The following is a 21,568-nucleotide window of genomic DNA, read 5'->3' as shown; positions in this document are numbered from 1 at the left end:
CCCTTTTTCTCCCACAGACCCATGGAGCAGTTTATCAACAATCGAAATTGAGCTTGCAGACGTCTCTCTGCGCTTCGGCTTGATGCGTCCTTTCTTCCCGTCTCAATCCAACAACAGGAAAAGGGGGGAAAATGTCCGACCTCCGGGTTTCATTTCACCCAGCCAGGAGAAAATCCTCAACACACACTTTGCTACAGTAACACTCAGCGATGTTCGGAGGTGATTGGTGGCGTGAATGCTGGACGCGGCAGAGCAGTTTTAATTTTGCACACATTCACTGCAACTGTAGTCCTAGCAACAGTCCTGCATTAAAAAACGGGCTTAAAAAAAACGCAGGGCGGAAACTTTCTCTGCGTACAAGCTTTAGAAATCTTCAAAAACGAATGTGGAGTATGCGGTCCGGTTGTGATAGATCACACAAATACAAATGCAGTGTGTCCAATCAATGCCTGTGTGGCAACGCAGGGCAGCGTGAGGATAACTAACCTGCCCTTTGGCTGTAATTCCTCTCGCACAATCAATTTGGTGTCATCGGACAGCAGAGGACCTGAGTGTGTGTGTGTGTGTGTGGGCATGTGAAAAATCAAGAGCTATTTCCACACAAGTGCATCCACTCAACTGACATAGTCACAGGCTAAAGGCAACGTAACAGAAACCCACCGAGCACACATTGTACAAACAAACAAACAAACAGGGCTCTACCTCCGTTGCCTCATGCAGGTCTATTTTCTATCAACCCATGTCTCACTGCTTTGAAAGAGAAGCTAATCATTAGCAGACTGAGCGAGCGTCTTTAATGACGGATCAAACAGAAGGGCGAGAAATTGTCTGGTCCTCAGTAGAGGGCATTTACTAAAACAGGCTTCAAATCAGGCGGAGGCATCTTCACAACTTCAAACACGGAGCATTGACTGGCTCATGTGCGGCGGCACGTCCGGTGCTGTACCAGTGTTTGTAAGAGCACACGCAGATCTTGGTGCCGGTTCAACTATGAAAAGGTCAGAGCATAAAAATAAGCCTGTTCTTGTGAAGCTGTCGTTAAATTAGCTGTGAAAAAAAAAAAAAACGTGTTGGCAGCATCACAAACGCTCGTGATCGGCTGCTGTGTGCCGTTTTTCGGGTCGAATGTGATGAAATCCCTTCTCTGGTGATGAACGCATCCGAAGCACCGGGGAGATGAACAGAATGAAATGTGCCGACAATGAGCAGCTCAGCTGGCTACAGCGGTCGTTATGACAACTCAGGCTGACAGCATATTAAGGGAGGATTTTTTTTTTTTTGGGGGGGGCAAATATAGAATTGTAGCACTTGATTTGGCTATATCTGGGTGCTTCCAAAAGTCCCTGCAGCATGCTAAAAATGTGCTATTGCCAAGTCCATCCTCACCGGAGCAGCAGATAATTACATAATAAAAGTATCGTAGTCATGCGTGAGCTTTGACGAGCCTCACATCATAACTGCAGTTTATTCTCCTCCGGTTTTAAACTCCGATACGAAATAAATATAGTCTGGTAAGTTCAGAAAATGACATCGCTTTACTGTAAAGCAGCCATTGAAACCAGGAAAAGACAACATTTATGCCATATTATGAGATTATGATGTCCAAAATCTAAGACGATATCTACTCTCGATAAATTGCCCAGCCCTGATATAGATGTGCACGTTAACGTACTAAACGTACTGCGGCATTTTAATTTATATTATTCATTAAAGAGGTGGTTCTGTCTATTTAACAGTTAAAGAACATGTACGCAGCCTCATATGAAGGCAGTTACCTAAGTGAGCAGCCAGAGAGCAGAGATGACAGTAAAAAATGATGTTATTGTTAAGAATCTGAAGGTTTTCCTCATCCTACCTCAAACTCGAACTTGGAGCTGCCGAAGTTGGTCCTCTGCTTCTGCCAGAAGTTGTCCGGTTTGATGATGAGGGCGACGTGGATGCAGGACGGGAACGACTCCTGCAGGATCTTCAGCAGAGGCTTGATGGTGTCCCACTTGGAGCCGCGCATATCAACGATGACCGTAAAGCCATGTTTACACACCTCCTCGCTGGGATGGACGGAGGTCGGCGAGAGTGGGAGGAATTAAAGAGAGGGGAGGGAGAGAGGGAGGGGCAGTGTGAGATTGGAGGGAGTATAATCCAGAGAGAGAGAGAGAGAGAGAGAGAGAGAGAGAGAGAGAGAGAGAGAGAGAGAGAGAGAGAGAGAGAGAGAGGGGGGGGACGACAGATGACAGGCGTGGGAAATGATGAGAGAGGGATGGAGAGAAAAAGGGAAAAGAAATGAGAATAAAAACAAAGTGAGATGACGCATTTTCTATACTGTGAGAAACCTACGCAGCAAACGCACATCCCACACACGCACATCCCACACACACACACTCACCCACCCACGCACGCACACACACACACAGAAACCTGCGACGAAGGAGTCACAAATGTGTGCAGAAATATAAAAATCAGCACATTTGTGCATCAGCAAACTCATCTCGCCGTGGCGCTCTATTCTGGCCGACATTATTACCACATAACCACACACACACACACACACACACACACACACACACACACACACACACACACACACACACACACACACACACACACACACACACACACACACACACACACACACACACACACACACACACACACACAACTAAAATCTGCTAATTATATCTTACAAAAAATAACTTTTACTATTGTGTAGCTTTTCTGCATTGTGCATCGTAGTACAACTACTTATTGTATTTATCAAACCTGGACCTTTTGGTCATTTTGTGCAACATCCCTTCCTTCGTTTCTTTAGACTTCCAGAGCAAAACATCATCTTCATACACTCCGTCCTTTTCCAAACCTCTCCCTTTCCCTCTGTAACAGCCTGTCAGGAGACAGCTAGTGTGCAGATGTTGCCTTTCCCAAAATAGAACACCTTTAGTCACCGAAGTAAAACCATACAAAAATATGCAAAACATGACATGACGATGTTGTGGTTACAAATGCATAAAGGACATAAAAAGATATAAAAAACATATAATTTACAGTGAACTTAGTTGCCTTGTAAACCACACAGAGATACCGTGGTGACTTAAATTGAGAGGAGAGCCGACGGAGAGAGGATGGAGTGAGACGGATGGAGGGAGGCGAGGAGGTGCAGATGAAAGAAGTAAACAGAGAGCTGGAGAGGAGAGATGCTTTACCTGCGAGGAGAGGAGCTACTCGTCCACAGAAACTACTGCTGCTGCACTGCCTCAGCTACTGCGACACTTTGTTTTGCTTTCACACACACGCACTCGCTCGCTCGCACACACCTCCTCACACATGCGCTCTCCGTCTGTTCGTTTTTTTTAATCCCCTCTCCCCACCCTCTCTCTCTGATGAGCGCTCCTTCCTTCCATCATTTGTTTTCTGTTATACATCCCCCTCTTATCTCAGGCTTTCCCTCTCAGCATCTCACTATGTCCGCAGCAAGCGGACTGGTCTTGAATTATTTCTCTCTCCGATCATCCCTCACATGCTCATCCCGGCTCTCTCACGTGTTTGCTTACAGAGCCTCTTCCACTTGCTCCGGGTGTTGCTTCTCCTTCTCTTAACACACACATACACACACACACACACATAAACACAGATACTGTACTCACACACCACAGAACAAATGTAATGAATGTGTAACCTGGGGATGCCGGCTAGGTAGGCGATCAGTCTCCGCAGGTCGTCCGTTCGTATTCTATCGTGGTTGCTGCGTGATGGAAACGTTAACACCGGACCACCGCGTCTGTCTCTGCCACCTGAGGCGACACACACACACACACACACGCACACACACACACGGAGTTAGGTTAGAGTAAGAACATGTAGAAGACAGAACATATACTGTAGGCGTTATAGGCATTGTTGCTTCACATTAAAAACTTCTATTAAAAACTAACATTTCATTATTTACCTAAAAACAAACGCTGATATGCTGAATGGGTTTTTGTGGAAAACAACGTGCATAATTCTGTGCCTGTGATATGCCGTTGTAGAGCCAACTCACCATAATCACAAGATACTGAGAAACCTTGACACAGAAAACGGTTGAAGTCCCCAAAATAACATCCAAATTATCCAATCCAACTACACAGGCTGATGATAATGTCATTAGTCTTGCAGTATTGATTGATTTCAATTCTGACCTGATGGTGGTGCGAGATGGAAAGTCGGGGGATCACCAACAATGTATCCTGGCGGGGGCATGACTGTGTACACTAAACTGCAATAGTTGAGATGTTTCACTAAACCAGAAATGTCGGCCCCATGGTGGCTCGAGAGGAAAAGTTAAGGAACTCCGAAGCCAGTAGGATACGTCCTCTGGGGACCATGACTGCCTGCACACAATTTTGTCCCAATGATGGAAGGCCAGAGGATCACTTAAAAGTCAGTAGGATTCATCCTTTAGAGATAATGAACGTTTGTTCAAAATGTCGTGGTAATGCGTCTAATAATTGTTGACTGAAGGAGCAACAATGCACTCAGTAGAGCTATGCCGCTAGCATGGCTAAACATGATCAATATAAACAAACCCTTAGAGGCTAAATGCATGGTTTCTGTATGTCATGCAGTGGATCTACACAGTTTTGTGTATTTACAATATTTCTGCCTTCAACAGCTTCCTGGCCTTAATCCAACCTTTTTGAATATTATTTTGTCATTTTAATTGGTAGTTTTGCAACACTCTCTGTTTTAAAGTATGGAGTCATGAGACTGAATTATGAATATCTGGCACAGTAATAATTATATTTCCTGACCAGTCGCAGCAGCACAGAGAGCCGCTCCAGTCACATGTAAACACAGGCCGCCTGCGCCCCGGCCCGCAAACGAGTGAGTTCAGTCGGGTTACTGAGCGCCTGCAGGCTTCACCCGGCTGCTGGGAGGAGAACATCAAACGCTCACGTGGCGACCGGGCCGAACGTGAGTGAGGGCCAACATGGCCGAATTATTAAGGAGCCAGATTCTGGGATAATAGGCTTAGCTCATTTACCCTCCTTTCCACTAGCAGCCCCTCCCTCCCTCCCTCGTTTCAAAGCCAATTACTCCGCTGGCGACTACTATGGGATGCGGTAGCTGAGTGTAAGTCATCTCCATGGCAACGCCGCCCTTTCTCTCACTCTCTCAATTTCTGTATGTTTGTCTGAGTCATTGTCCACATCACTGTGTTTCTGCTTGTGACCTTCGTTGCACACACAGTTAGCATGCACATAGTAGGTGCATGTGAGGATAACACACACACACAAGCTGAATAATGTTTTGTACAAATAATCCTACTGGATGTTCTTGGCAGTCCATATCTCCTGCTCGGCCTCCTGTGAGTTTTCCCTGGCATGACTCAAGTGTGTGTGTGTGTGTGTGTGTGTGTGTGTGTGTGTGTGTCAGACGTGGCTGAGCTTCACTTAGAGGGGGCAAAGACACAGCTGTAGCTTACTGTGCTGTAGTTCTGCTGATGCTGCCTAAACAATGGCTGTCTGTGTGTGTGTGTGTGTGTGTGTATTTTGTGTAGTCTGGGTGTGAGGAAGGGTCAAGGGTTAAGTGTCTGGGCCTCGGTCTGACCCCGACAGTTTTTACAGGCACAGCTTGTTATCATGAGTGCGAGCTAGACAAAGAAGCAGTGGGTGAATAAGTACACAGTATACCTGCAGACTAAATACCCTACTTCATGTTTCATTAGCCTTGTCCATTATGATCAGACAAGTTGGTAGACTTGTGAGACCACACACACACACACACACACACACACACACACACACACAATCTTACCTGACAAAAAGGCAACTTTTTCTTTGAGGATGGGCAGCACCTCCATTGCTCTCAACTCCTCATATCTCTTGAAACCTGCATAAGAAAGAAAGAGAGAGACAATGGGGTTTGAATGGAAGAATAAAAAAGTCCCCTTTCTCCCCGTCAATCAGCTCTGACATTTTGTTTTCCTTAATGGCAGATTATTTGGGACAGAGCAGATTTTGTCCACTTGTAATCTGGAGATCTGCAGCTTTCAAACACAGGGGATTGAGTCCAATTTCGGATTGCATGCAGCATGAGAAAAAAGTCAGTAAATTTCACACACACACACACACACACACACACACACACACACACACACACACACACACACACACACACACACACACACACACACACACACACACACACACACACACACACACACACACACACACACACACACACACACACACGAGGAAGCACAGAGGCTGTGGGCAGAGAAACAGTCGTGGTGAGACAAAGTGAGGCCAAACTGGGGGACGTTCAGGGGAAACAAAGAGCTGCTGTAGATCTTACTGTTAAGAGGTGAAGCCACATTCATCGCCATACGCCACTTCAGTTCCCATCAACTAGCGTCAAAGCATAACCAGAGTTCAACATGTGTCAGAAATATACTGGCCTCTATACACGTACTTAAGTCAACTGTAGTAGTTTAGCCGCCGTGCTCTCAAACTTGCAGCAAACTGCGCAACACAAAGTTTGCCCCTCCCACATCCTCTAATGCCACCCAACTCATTAAAATGCTCGCTTGTACTTCAGCTCATTTTAAAAGCAACAAACATTGACCAATGTGCTGTACAGTGGTAAAACAATGAGACAATAAGAGGGCTCACTGTATAGCTACTTCCATCATCAGCTCCAGAAATAAAGCGAGAATAAAACAAAGAATTTGCCCCAAAAAACCCTATAAAGTATGTTTGATTGTTAAAAACAAAACACCTGATACAGTCAGTGAGTTACTACTAAAAATATAACGGTAAAACTCGTCTCTGATGCAATATTCAAGAGAAATAATCTGCTAAAGAATTCTTCCAAATTGCTTTTTTAAACTAAACTTTCCTGCAGTTATTGAGTTCTTAATTGTACAGTTTATCGGTTAGTCTGCTCTGTTATTGTTATGCATTTAATATGATATCCACAATATGTCACTTAGTCTGGGGTCAGTTTGCTCAATGATAGAAAAGGGGCCTCTTAAGTTAAAGGTTGGTGACCACTGCTTTTGGGAATATGAGTGTCTGCACAAAATTCCATAACAATCCATCCAATAGTTATAAGTCATTACCCCAATTACCAAGTTTGACCAGACTTATAAATGAGCACCGTCAACTGACGGCAGGTTTTCTTTCTAGAAATCGAGACGTCTCCGCTTTCTTTACAAACCGCAGTCGGGGGATTTTATTTAAATGCTGCTATTAGAGAAGGCACACAAAATGAATATAAATATAGTTACTCTACCAACTTCAACTGTGTTTTTCTTCTTTTAGACTACTAATCTCTGACATCTTCCTATAAATCAATGTCTGCCACTACTTGCTCGTATTCAGTGATGAATCACACAATAGTGTCTGAGCCTTGAGCGGCTTCATAAAAGCTTCAACATTTTCTCAACCCAGGCTCTCTAATAACCGGGGCTCCTTATTGGAAAAGGAAATAAAAAAAATCCTCTGGCACTGCACACAATGACTGATGTGTTTTACATACTGGTTTGTCTGGAATAAATGGAGGTAGAGCTGAATATCTAGCATGGGAATTAAAGCAGAAAAAGCTGCGGCCATAAACTGAACTATTAACCGTCACCATAAAAACGTCGAGCTGGATCTCGTGGGCATGATGGTGGCAAAGACCTCTCCGCTGCACTGATCGTATTCTGTCACCGGTGAACGGATGGCTGTCAGGAGATGCTCACTAAGTGAAAACCTGCTCAAAAACAACTCCTATATTTACACTCGCAACTCCCTTAAGTGATTAAACTCACATCTCAGGTGGACGGAGCATGGCCCCGATTTTGTCCTTCAGGCTGAGCGGTGGTCTGGTTTGTGTGACTGATGACCCAGACGAGTCACATTCATCTTTTTTTAAAAAGGACATTTTAAGTGTCTCCTTTATTCTGTCTGTTTTTGACATTCTGCATCCTCCTGACTTTCTCCTCTTCTTCATCAACCTTAAAGCAAGATTCCTGCTCCGTTTTCTTTCACACGTGACTTTTTAGCACAGAAATAAAAATGAACTCTGAGGTATATTTTGTCAATATACATCACAAACACACACTTGTGAATGTGTGTGCTCGAAACTAGTCAGACATCATCTTCAGAAACAAGAAGAAATAATGAAAGAGAGAGGAAAGACGATGTAGTTCTCGTCTCTCTCCAAGTCTCCTTTCCTGTTGCCAGTAGATGAGCATGACAACAGGGTTATCAAACAGTGAAAATGTTTAAACCTGTGGTTACTTCTTTCCTTTATTATATATATTTCTGTTACTTATTCAGTCTCTCTTTCAAACTCTCAGACCTGAGTTTTGTTGGAACCGTGAAAAGACCTTCAAAGACCGTTTTGAGGAGTTTTATTTTGAGTGTTTTACAATTAAGCTAACAGCGAAGTCAGTTCATGTTCCTGTCAATGGAGTCTGGTAGTTTTGTAACAGCAGCCATTTCTTTTTAAGTCTAACTTGGTGACTTAAGGCTTGATTTCAACCAAACCAGAGTAGGGGATAGTTTGAACAGTGGAAAGATGAACCAAGGCGGTTTTTGAGTCGTGTTTTGTTTCCGTCGATGGTCAGCGAGGTGAAACTGCTGCTGTCTGACTGGAGTCCGGTAGCTTTGAGGAGAGGATAATATTTGTTCATTTTGTCCAAATCCCTTTTGATTTTATTTATTGTACTTTCACTTAAACGCGGGTCACATAGCACCGCACCAGAAAACATGTGTTCAGGGAATGAATGAACGTTACCTCACCAGAGACAAAAGCCAGATGTTAGTGGGTTTTTTTTTATCCAGTGGGGAAACGGGCTTCATAGTGTGGTGGTGGTGCATAGAAATACACATTTTGTTAAAATGCATCACATAATGAGTAAATTGTAAAGGGAAGTGATCTCTCTCTAGGCCTTCCCCTATTACTATGATGCAAGCAAACACACAAACACACACGCACACACAGTAAATTGTACTCCAGTCTCTGCTCTCAGCATGTCGTCATGTTTATAACGGTATGCTAATGAGATACTAATTATTTTCCGCCACCGGAGGAGATGGATGAGAATCGGGACGTGTCTATTTTTGCATCTCTTTCCTCTTCTCATTTGTCTCCCGACTTCCCTTTGGGTGCAACAAAAAAACAAATTACCGCGATCAACTACATTTCCCACTGCGCTCCTGTGGGTGAGCTTGTAGTTCTTTAAAGATGATGCATGAGAGGAGGCTGCAGACGGAGAGCCACACGTCGACCAGACATCGCTCTCTATGGAGAGAGCAGGGGATCATATTTATAGGGATATAAATATTTAACATATATTTGATAATCAGGGTTATGGTTTTCAAACAAATAGTATAAATTAAAAGTTCGAAATAGTTTTTCAGCTAAGGACTCCTTATGTATAAGATGGTGCCATGTCATTATTATGGCAGCACATTATTCCAAAACCCCCAATGGTCCAAAAATCCTTGCGACCAAAAGCCCATTTCTTTCCAACAGCCCGAAAAACAAACAAAATATACAGCTAGTGTTACAGAGGTCTATTACTCAGAGACAAACTCCCCAACATAAACACTAATTATGAAGAATTAATAACTAATATACAACTGATTATGATGCAAAATTACGTGGTGGTCTTGCTTTTCTTATCCTAAACCTAACTAATCTCACTCCTCATGCCTAACCCTACCCAGCCCAACCAGCGAGGCCATCGAGTAACAACAGGCAGAGTGGTGGGTCACGCCTTCGCCGGTGGGATAAAGAAATCGGGACGGTCCGACGACGTCATTCTGCAGAATAATTAGCGATGTTCCTGTGTGTATGTTCAGAACAATGGCCGTTTGTTTTTGGGATCCCAGACAAATGGGCTTTTCATCCAATGGGACGTGTTTCAGAGTCAGAAATGGAGAATATACCGAGGCGATTAATCAATTAGTCAAACAACGGAGAGTTTACTCTTTTAATGATTTAGTGTTGAAGTCCTTTTCTTTATGTGTTAATTAACACATTTGGGGGGTTTTTGTTTGTTTTTTACCATTTTATAGATTTATTGATAATGGAAATGATCATCTAAACTTCTTCATGCACTCATTTGTATATATATTTTTTTCTATTCTTTTATAACAGACTGGTACAGTAGTCCTGTCGATTGCACCACATGTTGACACCTTGTTTTGTGTCTTGTGTGTAACTGTTCAATGTCTTGTTTTTGTACCTTGCACCGTATATGAAGTCTGAATGTTTGCTTCACTGCTGCTGTATATTGCATCACTCATTCGTCGTTACTCTGTGCAGATGGACAGTAAAGTCTCTCTTATCTAATCTGAATTGTTGCAGCTCTTTGTAGGAGCTGCTTAGGAAACATGGCGATATCAGTACACATTGGTTACAGTAGTAACATCCGTTGTTTGATTCTAGAGAGGTGTGCATACACTACACACAAATAGATAAGTCAGCATCTTTTCAGCATGGAGGTTTTTCATCTTCTAAAGCAAAGACCATCTTTGATGTTTGCCACAAACTTGTTGTCTGATTGGCTGCATGCCAGCAGGAAAATCAAAAGGTCAATAAAAAACCTGATGTGATGTTGACACGATGACAAGCAGAAAATCACTGTGTGTGTGTGTGCGTTTAGAGGGAGCACACAGTGAGTGTTCTGTAGCTCTGTGTGAATTCACTACCGTACAGTCAGATTTAACAGTCACAAGATTAAGGTCTGTGCAGATACACTCCGTCTATTGTAAACACCACAAAACAGATGCACACTTTAAAACCCACGAAACCTTTCCCTCCTTTGCAAATTAAAACCTTAATGTTCCTTCATCGACTGCTACTTCAGTTAGTGATCTCCTCCATCTTCCAAAATGTCTTTCGACGAGCTCCAGAAAAGTGCAAAGAAAGTTGTTGCAGTCAGTTAAATGCATTCTGAATTACTAATGCAACCGTTAGTGAAACCGTTATCGGTGGCTCTTTCATGGTGACGCTTTCATCCCGTGTGATTGACTGTTGATGCGTAATCGCCTCTCTACACGGGATCACTTGCTGTAATCGCCTCATGATTACACGGTTCATTGACTACATCCCTGAAACATGTTCTGCTTTGAATGGCAGTGTATCTGGAGACATCCAGCATATTCTCACAATGCGTCAAATAACAACGATTGGTCAGTTAAGCTTCAAACTACGACGCCCGTCGAACCTCTTTAACGTCAGTTTAGTACGTCTCAGTGACGGCGTGTTAATATACATGCATAGTGTCTTTTCAAAATAAAATTCAGACTTTACAGGAAGTCAGGTTTAGGCAAAAAAATGAAAAGGTTTATGAAAAGAGCATGGCTGACTTGACTAACGACACACGTGACATAACAACTGACGTGACAAAATGTCAACTTTCAGTAAACAAACATTGGTTTACCTATCGAAAGTCCCGTTTGGTTTGACCCATCCACCTCACCTTCAACCCTCCCTGCGTGGAACATCTCGCTCTTAAAACTACGTCAGTTACTCTGCGGGACTCGCATACACACACAAACTGTCAGACGCAGAGGAGGAGGAACGGGTTGAAATACCTGAACATACGTGATGACATATTTCTATGAATAGCCTGACAATGAGCGTGTACAGTACACCCTCCAGTAACTGTGTTGAAGTACTTTCGGGGGTGGATTTTCATCCTCTGCCAAACACAAAAGGTAAGTTTAACCACACAGACACATCACTTCCGTGTGCTTTATGCGGTGCTCTGGGAAAGAAAGAAAAAGTGGCACAGCAGCTAAATATAGAGCGGCCGGGTCACACACGCTGGAGAAGGTTTGTCTTCTGGATGAATGATGAGCGAACAAAAAGAGCAAAGAAGCGGACAAGGAAAAGAGAAACTACAAAAATGTGAGATGAGTCGAGTCATCTCGTCGTAACTAGGCTGAGGAAAAAAAGAAGAGATCGTGTGAGAGAGCGAGAGAGAGAGAGGAAGGAGTAGAAGAGGCAGTAAGAGAGTGAAGAAACGATGTTAGAGGAGAAAGGGTGGGAAATGACAGGTAATGACAGTCATTCCAATCTCTTCCCTTCCAGCCTTCTTTTCCTTTGTTGTGCTTCTCCATCTTTATTTTCAGCGTCATTTTCATTTCATTTAAAACAATATGAAGAAATAAAAACAAGTAAAATGTACTTCCTGTCAATGGAGGGATGAGGATGATGAGTAGAAAACGAAGAGGACGGTTTTGATGACAGATTAAGTGTTGAAGTCATTTTTTAATGTTAGTCTCATGTGATAAGACAAGTGATCATCTTGGGGTTCTGGACTGTTGGTTTGACTTAAACTATTTGAAGAAATCGACATCGGTTTTAGGAAGTTGATTTTTTTTATAAAATGTTTTGACATTTTATAGACCACATGACTAATCAGGAAACAAGCAGATTATTCGATAATTTAAACGATTGTTCCCAGGAACCAAGGAGACACCTTCAAATGACTTGTAACGGTCCTAAAACTATTTAATTTACTGTCAAATAACAGAGAAAAGCAGGCGAATCTTCTTTGTGACTCATATACAGGTCATGTGTATGTTGTACATGTTTGCAGTAGAGCTCAAAAGATGGCGGGATACTTCGGAGAGACGTTTCCATTCAGGTTCATCTGGTTTGATGTTGACGGGTTAGTCGAACCTTTCACCCCACAGTAAAACAACTCAGTCTGCTTCACCATTGTCTCTAAAACAGATGCCAGTGCGCACTTGTCACAAGCAGCGTTGTCTGGTTCCGGTTTTTAGACATCACTAATGCAACAAATATCAAAAATTTAATAATTTCGTGGTGCACGTTTTTCTGTCCTTATTGTTTATACGTTAAAAAGTAAATGGCTACCTTTCAGCCCTTACGTCGAACCCTGCATGTAAGACACTGGAACCAGAGAAGAAGTTAAACTCACATCCTGTAGATGCAGGAGGTGAGGAAGAGTGTAAAAAAGGAGAGGAGGGCGATGACATCATGGTAGATCTACTTACACACCCACCACTCGCAGCGTTGTATGTACCTGTCAACTGGATGAGGGCGGAGCCTGTCTGGGCATTCCGCCACTTGTGATTGGTTGCCCAGCAAGCCATGCCCGATGATTCTTCCACAAATTTGACAAAAAATTGCTGCGTCTTGTTCGGCTTTGACATATTCCTGCTGCTACCATCAGCTAATGACCCGGTCCTCTGTGGGCAGAGTCGCAGCTGCTGAGGCTGATCCACAGATTCCTGAGGGCAGATATTCCAGACCGGCAGACAACCAAAAACCGCACAATTCTGGTGTTGTCTATGCGCCCGCACGCGGAAAAGCTGGTGCAAACATTTTTCCGAGCAGGAGCGCGGCTATCTGTGTGGATTCAGAGTCGGTGTGAACCCCCCCCACGCGGCATTAGGTGAGCCGCTAATCTGCCCGTCCTTTAGGAAAGGCAGGTTCCTGGAGGTAATCCTCGATGTGTAGGAGGGGCAATCATTACAATATGCCTGCTCTGCATTTGTGCACCCTGGGAAGCTGCTTAGCTTCAGGTGGGAGACTTGAGATTGATGAGGAGAACCCCTGACAGTGCAGGAGAGGCTTACACACAACATCAAACACACTTCACAGTCTTTTCCTTCCTCTGCTGCCGATCCAGTGAGTCAGTGACCAACAGTAGCAGATGATGGTTGTACTGGGCAGCGTACACATCTGTGTGTGTCTATGTCAATGTTTCACAGTTTACCCCCAGAATACATCATAAAGGTTTAAAGTGCAGCATGCGCGATCATAGATTACAGTTGCTCATAAAGTTTTCAGCTCATTATGTAGAAGTCACAGATTTATTTACTTATTATCTTCCAGTTATTTAATGTCATTATTAAGAGATAATAAGCAGTTTAGGGGGTTTTTTGGGCTATAATTCTGAGAGAACAATTTCTGATGTTATGAAAACATACGAGGCAATGTTGCTCATGATTATGATAAAATATCTATATTAACTGAAATTATTGTGATTTTGCTTAGTCCCTCTGCTGACTTAAGAGGCTAGAGCTGCGGTAAATATTGGATTAATTGATAAGTCATCAACAAAAACAAAAAAAGTAACTATATTTTGACAATCAATTAAACATTTTGACCGTACTTTCTAATGTTTTGGTGGCCTCTCGGTGCGATGAAGTCAACTCAGACTAACACACCGTACTCGACTTCAACCCACCACAGACTGTATGGGATGTAGCTGCGGTGGTAACGGGCCAATCACACGTCGCATTACATCGATGAACACTTGTGGTGATCGGCTGCAAGCAAAACCATAAACAGTGTTTTTACTCTAGATTTGGGTACAAAGAGTATCTAACGCAGATACCGTTTTAAACCTGGCGCTGCATTGAAATCTGCTTTTAACCGTGTGATGCTAGTTATGTAAGTTGTTGTTTTGTTTATTACCGTTATAATGTAATCTCTCTATATGTTGTTATTGCTTTTATTGTTTCTGTTTTTAGCATGTACAATGCTTTTGAATACCTTTTGAAGCGCTTTACAAATAAAATATAATTATTATTATGAATACCTTAAAAGTATCGATTCCCGATACCTACCCAACAGTCATGAAGGCAACTGTGTGAAACACAAGAATATGTAATTTCACGACATTCCTCATTTTGTTCATAATCAATAAGCCATTAGTTGCAGCTAAGAGGGTTATTATTACCTTATCCATGACGTCTTAATTCAGAGAAACCGAAGAATTTACTCTCCAGAAGGTGAGGTGAACCGTATTTTCCAGGAAGTTCATCGATCCCATACAACAAAAACGCACCATTAACTAGATCAACCTTTCCTAAATCGACCGTCAGTCCCAATGTGTCCTGGGTCACTGGTCCTGTGTGAAGTGGGTGGCGGTGAAACGCAGTCACCGCTGCTGTGGCTGCACCCCTCAGTGAGAAAGGGCAAAGAGGGAAATGCCAGAAATGTCCATCAATCCTTCTCCGTATGGAAACTACTACAGCGCGGTCAGTTCATCGTTCAGGTCAGGACTGTAAACTGGGTCGTGTGTGTCACAATATGTCAACACTCAGCGCGCGCACCTCAGAGGCTTGAGACTCGCCGGGGCATCCGAGAGGTCAACTGGGCGTTAGGCCGGCTCGTACAACAAAGCAGTTTACTCAACAACAACAACCACTACAAGACTGCCCCGGAGAGACTGTGACAAATACCTCAGGGAGGGGTTGGGGGGTGGGTGTGTGTGTGTGTGTGTGTGTGTGTGTGTGCGCGCTTCAAAAAAAAGATGGACAGAATGCAACAGCTGCCTGGACCGGGACAGATGGGACGGGTGGTACGGTCAGTCAGCGGAGGGAGGGGGAAAAGTTGCCGACATACCGCGAAAAAGAAAAATCTGATTTAGGAGCAGTTATATGCAGGCGTAATCTCATAATGGCTCCGCAGCAGCTGACGTGGACGCTGTCGGTTCTAAACCAGCTGTTACGGGGTCAAGAGAAACCCACACCGGACACATGTGGGAGCATCCCTGCATAATTGTGGACTTCCCACATTCACTGCGTGCCAGAAATTCCTTTGCTGAGGAGTCTGTGTGTGTGTGTGTGTGTGTGTGTGTGTGTGTGTGTGGGTGTGTGTGTGTGGGTGGGTGGGGGGATTCCTTAAAGCTGAGGGAGTGGACAGGAATTGGGGCGTCCATGACCTGGACCTCTTGACTTAAATCCTGATCACTTGGTTATAAAACAATATATAAATAGATGCTGCTAGCTAGTCTGGTTTTGTTGGGTTGCATGCTTTTTCACTGTGGGAAACATTAAATGCAATTAACTAGATTTTTATATTGATTTCACAACATTTTACTCATGTTTTGTTTGTCCCGTGGTCTAACAGTTGTTTCCGAGTCATTGCCCTCCCTATAATTACAACCCTGTGAGCGACATCACTATGTACTATATGGTCAAAATGAAACATAATCACCGGCATGCGCTCCGAGATGGATTCATGATGTGAAAATCTGAAAATGGCCCAAAGGGCAGCAGTCAATGGACGGTCTGCTGAGCTTAAGTTTCTGATGTACACCTGTCGAGTTTTCTTTCTTCCTTTTGTTTACTTCCAAAAAGGAAAATTGCCGCGAGCAGATTTGATCAGCTGTAGCTAACTTACGCCTACACTCACTACCCCACAAAATAAAATGAAGTGCTCCTTGGACTTGGAGTAATGCTGGTTGCTACTTTAAGTACTGAGTTAGTGAGCTGGGCAAGCTAAACGATGTGGCTCATGCTACAGCAGATGAACATACTGTGTCACCTATTCCTAAATAAACCACCTAAACTCTTTAAATGCTGAGAATGGCTCTTCGTGCAGCTCCAGCCTAGTTACGGTTACTCCGCCTTGATTGGACAATCACAGCCCCGGGGTGGGGGGGGGGGGGGGGGGGGGGGGGGGGGGGGGGGGGGGGGGCATTTAGCAAAACTGTCAATTACTGCTAAACTGGATGTATTTTACAAGATCCAAAGAAACGCAGTGCTACTGTCTGCAGATGTGTCTGACAGTAGATGTGGAGCACGTTTGTTTTCCAGTCATTAAAGACTTTTCCGACACCCTAGAGGCAACGTAAAGCCAGCCAAATAAAACTTTGACAGATAAATGTGACTCATGCATGTGTCACTTTTGTTTGTCCATCTCCCCCCCCCCCCCCCCCCCCCCCATATTGCGCAATATGCATCCATATTTTTAGCTGCCAAGTCACTATCAACATTTTCCCATTTTTTTATAAAACGTTTAACAGATTATGTATTTGCCTTACACGTGAACGTTTATTTTTCTCTTTAATGGTCTCATGATTATCTTTTATTATTTAACATGAGACAGAGTCACTGGGGCATGAAAGCCTGTGCTGCATTATGAGACACTAAAACACTCTGCTAGCAGCTCTTTTGGGCAGTTTAAGGCCATTTAGAGTCAAATATGACAGACTGGCACCTCTAAACTTATGAGTAAAATCTTCCTCGACACCACTGGAATGACTCCTCCGGCCAGCCGTCTGGTGCGATCCAACAGAAACAGCGTGGACTAAAGGGGGCAATTTTATTGAGAAGAGATATTTGTGAAGGACAGATTTCATGCTGCGTTGAAAGCGGGGTATCATTATCTAGAAGCTCAGCGTGAGCGATTCAACAGCTCAGCCCGGGTGTTTGTTTCCAGTCCACTCTGCTCAGAATCTCCACGTCCTCCCCCATTTTCCTCATTCTGTCCCCAAATCTGAGTTTTGGCCTGGGCAAAAAAGAAAGAAAGAAAGAGCGCACCATCTTTCCTTTACCTCCGCCTCTTTCTGTTCTCTCCATCCGTCCAGACCTCTAATAGCAGGGTAGGCTAACCGAGCGACAAACAGGCCAGGGTTACCCCAGCGACCCGAACACAGCAGGGGAGGAGTGGAAAGGGAGGGAGGCAGGAGGGAGGGAGGAAAGACAGAGCGAGAGAGAGAGAAAAGACGGCTTGTTATCGGAGCCAAGAGTTCATTTGTTCGGGTCTTTTAATGCCACATGATGTCATTCTGGCAAACCGTGACGAGACGGAGAAAAAGCCTCGTTTGCAACACTACGGTTTATATTTAAAAGTCTGATATTACTGTGATAGAAACAGGAAAACAGACACTTTTTTAGTGTTGTAAATACTTCCACACTTCTTTCTGTTACCAGCTGAGATTCAGTGCGACACACGGTATGTCGGACACTGTCGGGCTGTTTTCAGCTGTTGACTCCTGCTGCAGTTCACCATCAACAACAAGCCCCCTTTTTCTGCTTCAGCTATCCCAATCGGCACAGACACGCCATCTGGAGGAGACTACCGAATGAAATGTCAGCTTGCAGAATGAGATCGATTCCTGAAGATTCACACAAGCGGTTCATTTGGACCAAACTACCAGGGAGACGGAAGTGCACTAGTCCTCCTTGGAAAGCACTCCAGTCTTCGGCACATCTGTCAAGGTCCAAAGGCATTAACATTATTACATAACAGCACTGCCCCCCCCACTCCTCCCCTTGCAACCCACTTCTCAGCCGCCCAGTCAGACCAGTGGCTGAGGAGGCCAGGCCAACAGATGGACAGGCTTTATCTCCCATCACCCCCTCCTTTCTAAACCAGGAAGTGATCACTGGCATGCACCAGGAAGCTTAAGAAAAACACTGCCCTGACAGTGTTGCACGGACAGGCCGAACAGTAACAATGAAGCCAAGTATTGTCTAGATGCAATTGCATTCGTGTTGTTTTCATCGCCTTTTTCTACAGGCGCTAGAGCCGTCTCCATCGTGGGCCCCCGGGCACCAGAGCAACCTGCCAACTCACTGCCCTCCTTTAGAGCGAGGGTTTGAGGGTTTTGATTTTCTAAGCCCGACACTGCCGAGAGTTTTTAGACCAAAGCAACTGAAAGTCGATCTTTTTGCGTATCTCCTTTTCAGACTAGAAAGCAGAGTCCATAAAATATTAAAACTTCCCACTGACACACAGGAGAGTAATAATCTTCAATATGAAAGTGGCCACGTCTCCTCAAAATGTCACATCAGAGGGAAGCAACATCGAGGAGCAGATATCATCCATCTTATATGCGGGAACGAACCATCACAACATCCTTTTTTGACTTGGTCAATATTACATAAATAGACAACGGGAAGATCAAGTGTGACTCAGAAGAAAGGTCAATTTAGGAAGAGGGAATAATCATTAATGGAGGAGACAGCAGAAGGTATCAAATCTACAACCAAATAATAAGTCAAGAGGGCTGGAAAGGACAGAGAAAGAAAGCTACAGACATCATCCATCTCCACTCATCATGGAGAGCCTGCTGGAGAGACGCAGCGACAGATGTGCTAGACACAGGTAACCAATCACAGGCTGGGAAACATGGTATGTGATGGTGGGGGGGGGGATGGAGACGGGGGGGGGGGGGGGGAGTCAGGGAGATGTGAGAAATTACAGTGACAATGACCTGTCTTTGTCACTGGGAACACTGAAATATTAATCTTGTGTGTGTGTGTGTGTGTGAGACTACATATTAAAGGATGGAAAATAAACTGCAAAATGTTGAATCACTGTTTGTGTTTGTTTTACCTGCGATCTGACTCGATACGTCTCCTTTTGGCTCTTTAGGGAGGGAGCCATCTGTAGGGACACACACAAAAAAAAGGTTTAATTACCAACATAGAAATAGCGCAGATTTAGCAAAAATCAACAATAGAGAGGAGGATTAAAAGGAATAGACAACAAACCAGTGATGACATGTTGTGAAATAGGTTTTATTACAATCCTCTACACTTTATGGGTCATTGTGCCAGAAAAGGGTGTTTTATATCTAGATTACTCAACACTATTCCCGCTACTTTGCTGACACATGCAAAGCCAAGTTCCCAAGAATGGTCAAAATGCCACGACAACAGCAAACTAGGAGCAAACTTGGCTGAGAGTCTACAGCCATGCTGGCAGCTCAGTGCGGCCGCACTGTGGTGCTTTGAGCTGAATGCTAATATCAGCATGCTAACATGTTATTGTTGAGCAGGTTCATCATGTGCTCTATTTTAGTTTGGGGACATGTAAGTAAGTAGAATCCTTTGTTTTGGGCAAAAATAACAAATGCCTGAAATACTTTGGTAACAACATAGATTCATGTCAGTGCGACGGTCAAATGTGAATGCTTTATTTCCCTGTTAATAGCTGATGCTGCACATTTTGAGTTAAGGTGCGTTTAAGTGCATTAGAAAGATCAGAACTTCTCGTTTTCAGTGATACCAAGCATGTTACTGTAGCCTGATGAGATCATGTTCCCGGATCTTCTGAACACAACTCGCTTGTATATTTACAAAAGGTTGAATTTGCACAACTTTATTGTTAAAATACTATAACATGCAACATCTTCAATCGTGAATTGTGTAACTACACCTCAGGGGTTGACCCGGTACTGAGCCTGTCTGGCTTAACAAGCTAACATCTGTTAATAAGCAAGCAGAGTGATGGCTGATGGGAATATCATTAGTTTCGCATGAATCAGTTTCGCTGATCATAAACCAAAGAATTGGAAGAATACAAATTGTGGTCTGATGATGGTACGAGATAAAAAGTCTGCGGATCATCAAAGTCCTTCTTGTTCATCCTGAGGGGGACATAAACGTCTGCACCAAATTTCATGGCAATCCATCGAATGGTTGTTGAAGCGTTTCACTCCAAACCACAAACAAACACACACTGTCACGTTGACATTGCCATCAGTGCTATTGTGGCTTAAAAAAAACAAGTCTGTACACAGACTGCCAGAAATCTGCTGCGCTGCTTTACAGCAAACAGGGACGCTGGTGCTGTTTGTGCCGGACAAAGAGGGCCCTCACAGGTGTTTACTTGCATTATATAAGGTTGATGGAAAGCTTGCTCGATAGAATCCACATCGTCTTAGTCACAGGAAACACTGAGCATAAAATCATCTCCATCCATAGTTATTATACCAACGGACCACCGATCTGTTCCCAACACCAACACCGGACCGGTGCACGCATGAAGTCCTCTTCTCATCACCCTACATCTCATGACCGAGGCCCACCGGTTCCTCAGCCGGAGACAACAATCGGCCCATTGATGCAGCCTATAGCTGGATGTGTGAGAGGAGCTGCTGCTGTGACTGAGAGGAAGACATGGTCCGTGTCATGTGCCGTCAACATGTAAACAACGCTCAGCTGGCTGACTCAGTGACACACGCTCCCCTCTGTTCTGACTCAGGCTCCACTTCCCGTTTTAACCTCACGGGCTTTAAGGCGGAGAGAAGCCGGTGGTCGCATTGAACTTAAGATCTCGGCTGTCAAGTATTTCACAATACGGAGACCTATACTAAATGTAGTATACAGTACATGCAGTGTGTGGTGCGCTAAACGCTGCGCTAGTTGTTTTGATCTTGTGATAAGGGATTACGTGCTTACTTTGGGGAAACTGACTCAAAAACAGATTTCAGCGGTTTCCTCCCTCTACATACAAAACAGACTTCTATACGCCCAAAGTGCACTAAAGCAAGAGGAACATGTAAACACACACACTAACACAGAGCCTCAGTTGTGACAAAGTTAGCATCCTCTTATACAAGCAAATCAAATTAAAAGGGTTACTGCTCACGTCTCTGAGTGCAATCATCTGTGTTGATGCCCCGTTATTACAGTCCTCCAGCGTTAATACTGAACCATGATAATTTGCCAGTAATTGTTGGAGTTGCAGTGAAAAAGAATTACTTGGGTCACATCAACAAGTTTTAATTTAGGCAACATTGAAACCTGTTCCTTAGTTGTCAGTTGTATCAGTTGTATCTCGCTCACATGTTTGCACTTGCAAGCAGACGGGAGAGGGATCCAACTTATTTCATGTTCACGTCATATTAGATTTATCGACGGGAAGGTTTCCCACGTCTGGTGTGGCGGCAGAATTTGTTGTATGGGATGTGAGTTGCGGTTGCAGGTTTCATAACTTCCAGAATCTCCGGCTCCCTCCGTCGACCAATAACAGCGCTGTATTCCCACGGTGCACTCCTGTACTGCCCTGTTTAGAAATCCCCAAACATACA

At 43.9% G+C, this 21,568-nt stretch overlaps 1 protein-coding gene across 6 annotated transcripts in view; it reads right to left on the bottom strand.

The window, feature by feature from the left end:
• Positions 1 to 21,568, bottom strand: part of LOC142972093 (triple functional domain protein) — a 70,928-nt gene that overhangs the window by 36,359 nt on the left and 13,001 nt on the right. For all 6 annotated transcript variants that reach the window (XM_076112898.1, XM_076112893.1, XM_076112894.1 and 3 more), the window contains exons 2-5: positions 19,087 to 19,137; positions 5,791 to 5,865; positions 3,671 to 3,785; positions 1,856 to 2,048 (exon numbers count right to left, since the gene is read on the bottom strand). In XM_076112898.1, coding sequence (XP_075969013.1) covers positions 1,856 to 2,048; positions 3,671 to 3,785; positions 5,791 to 5,865; positions 19,087 to 19,137 — 434 coding nt within the window. The remainder of the gene's footprint in view (positions 1 to 1,855; positions 2,049 to 3,670; positions 3,786 to 5,790; positions 5,866 to 19,086; positions 19,138 to 21,568) is intronic.

Source organism: Anarhichas minor, unplaced genomic scaffold (genome assembly GCF_050575085.1).
Source record: "Anarhichas minor isolate MPS153535 unplaced genomic scaffold, ASM5057508v1 ptg000051l, whole genome shotgun sequence".
NCBI classification, from domain to species: Eukaryota; Metazoa; Chordata; class Actinopteri; order Perciformes; family Anarhichadidae; genus Anarhichas; species Anarhichas minor.
Note: the sequence above shows the minus strand (reverse complement) of the source record. Positions and strands in the feature narration are given on the sequence as shown.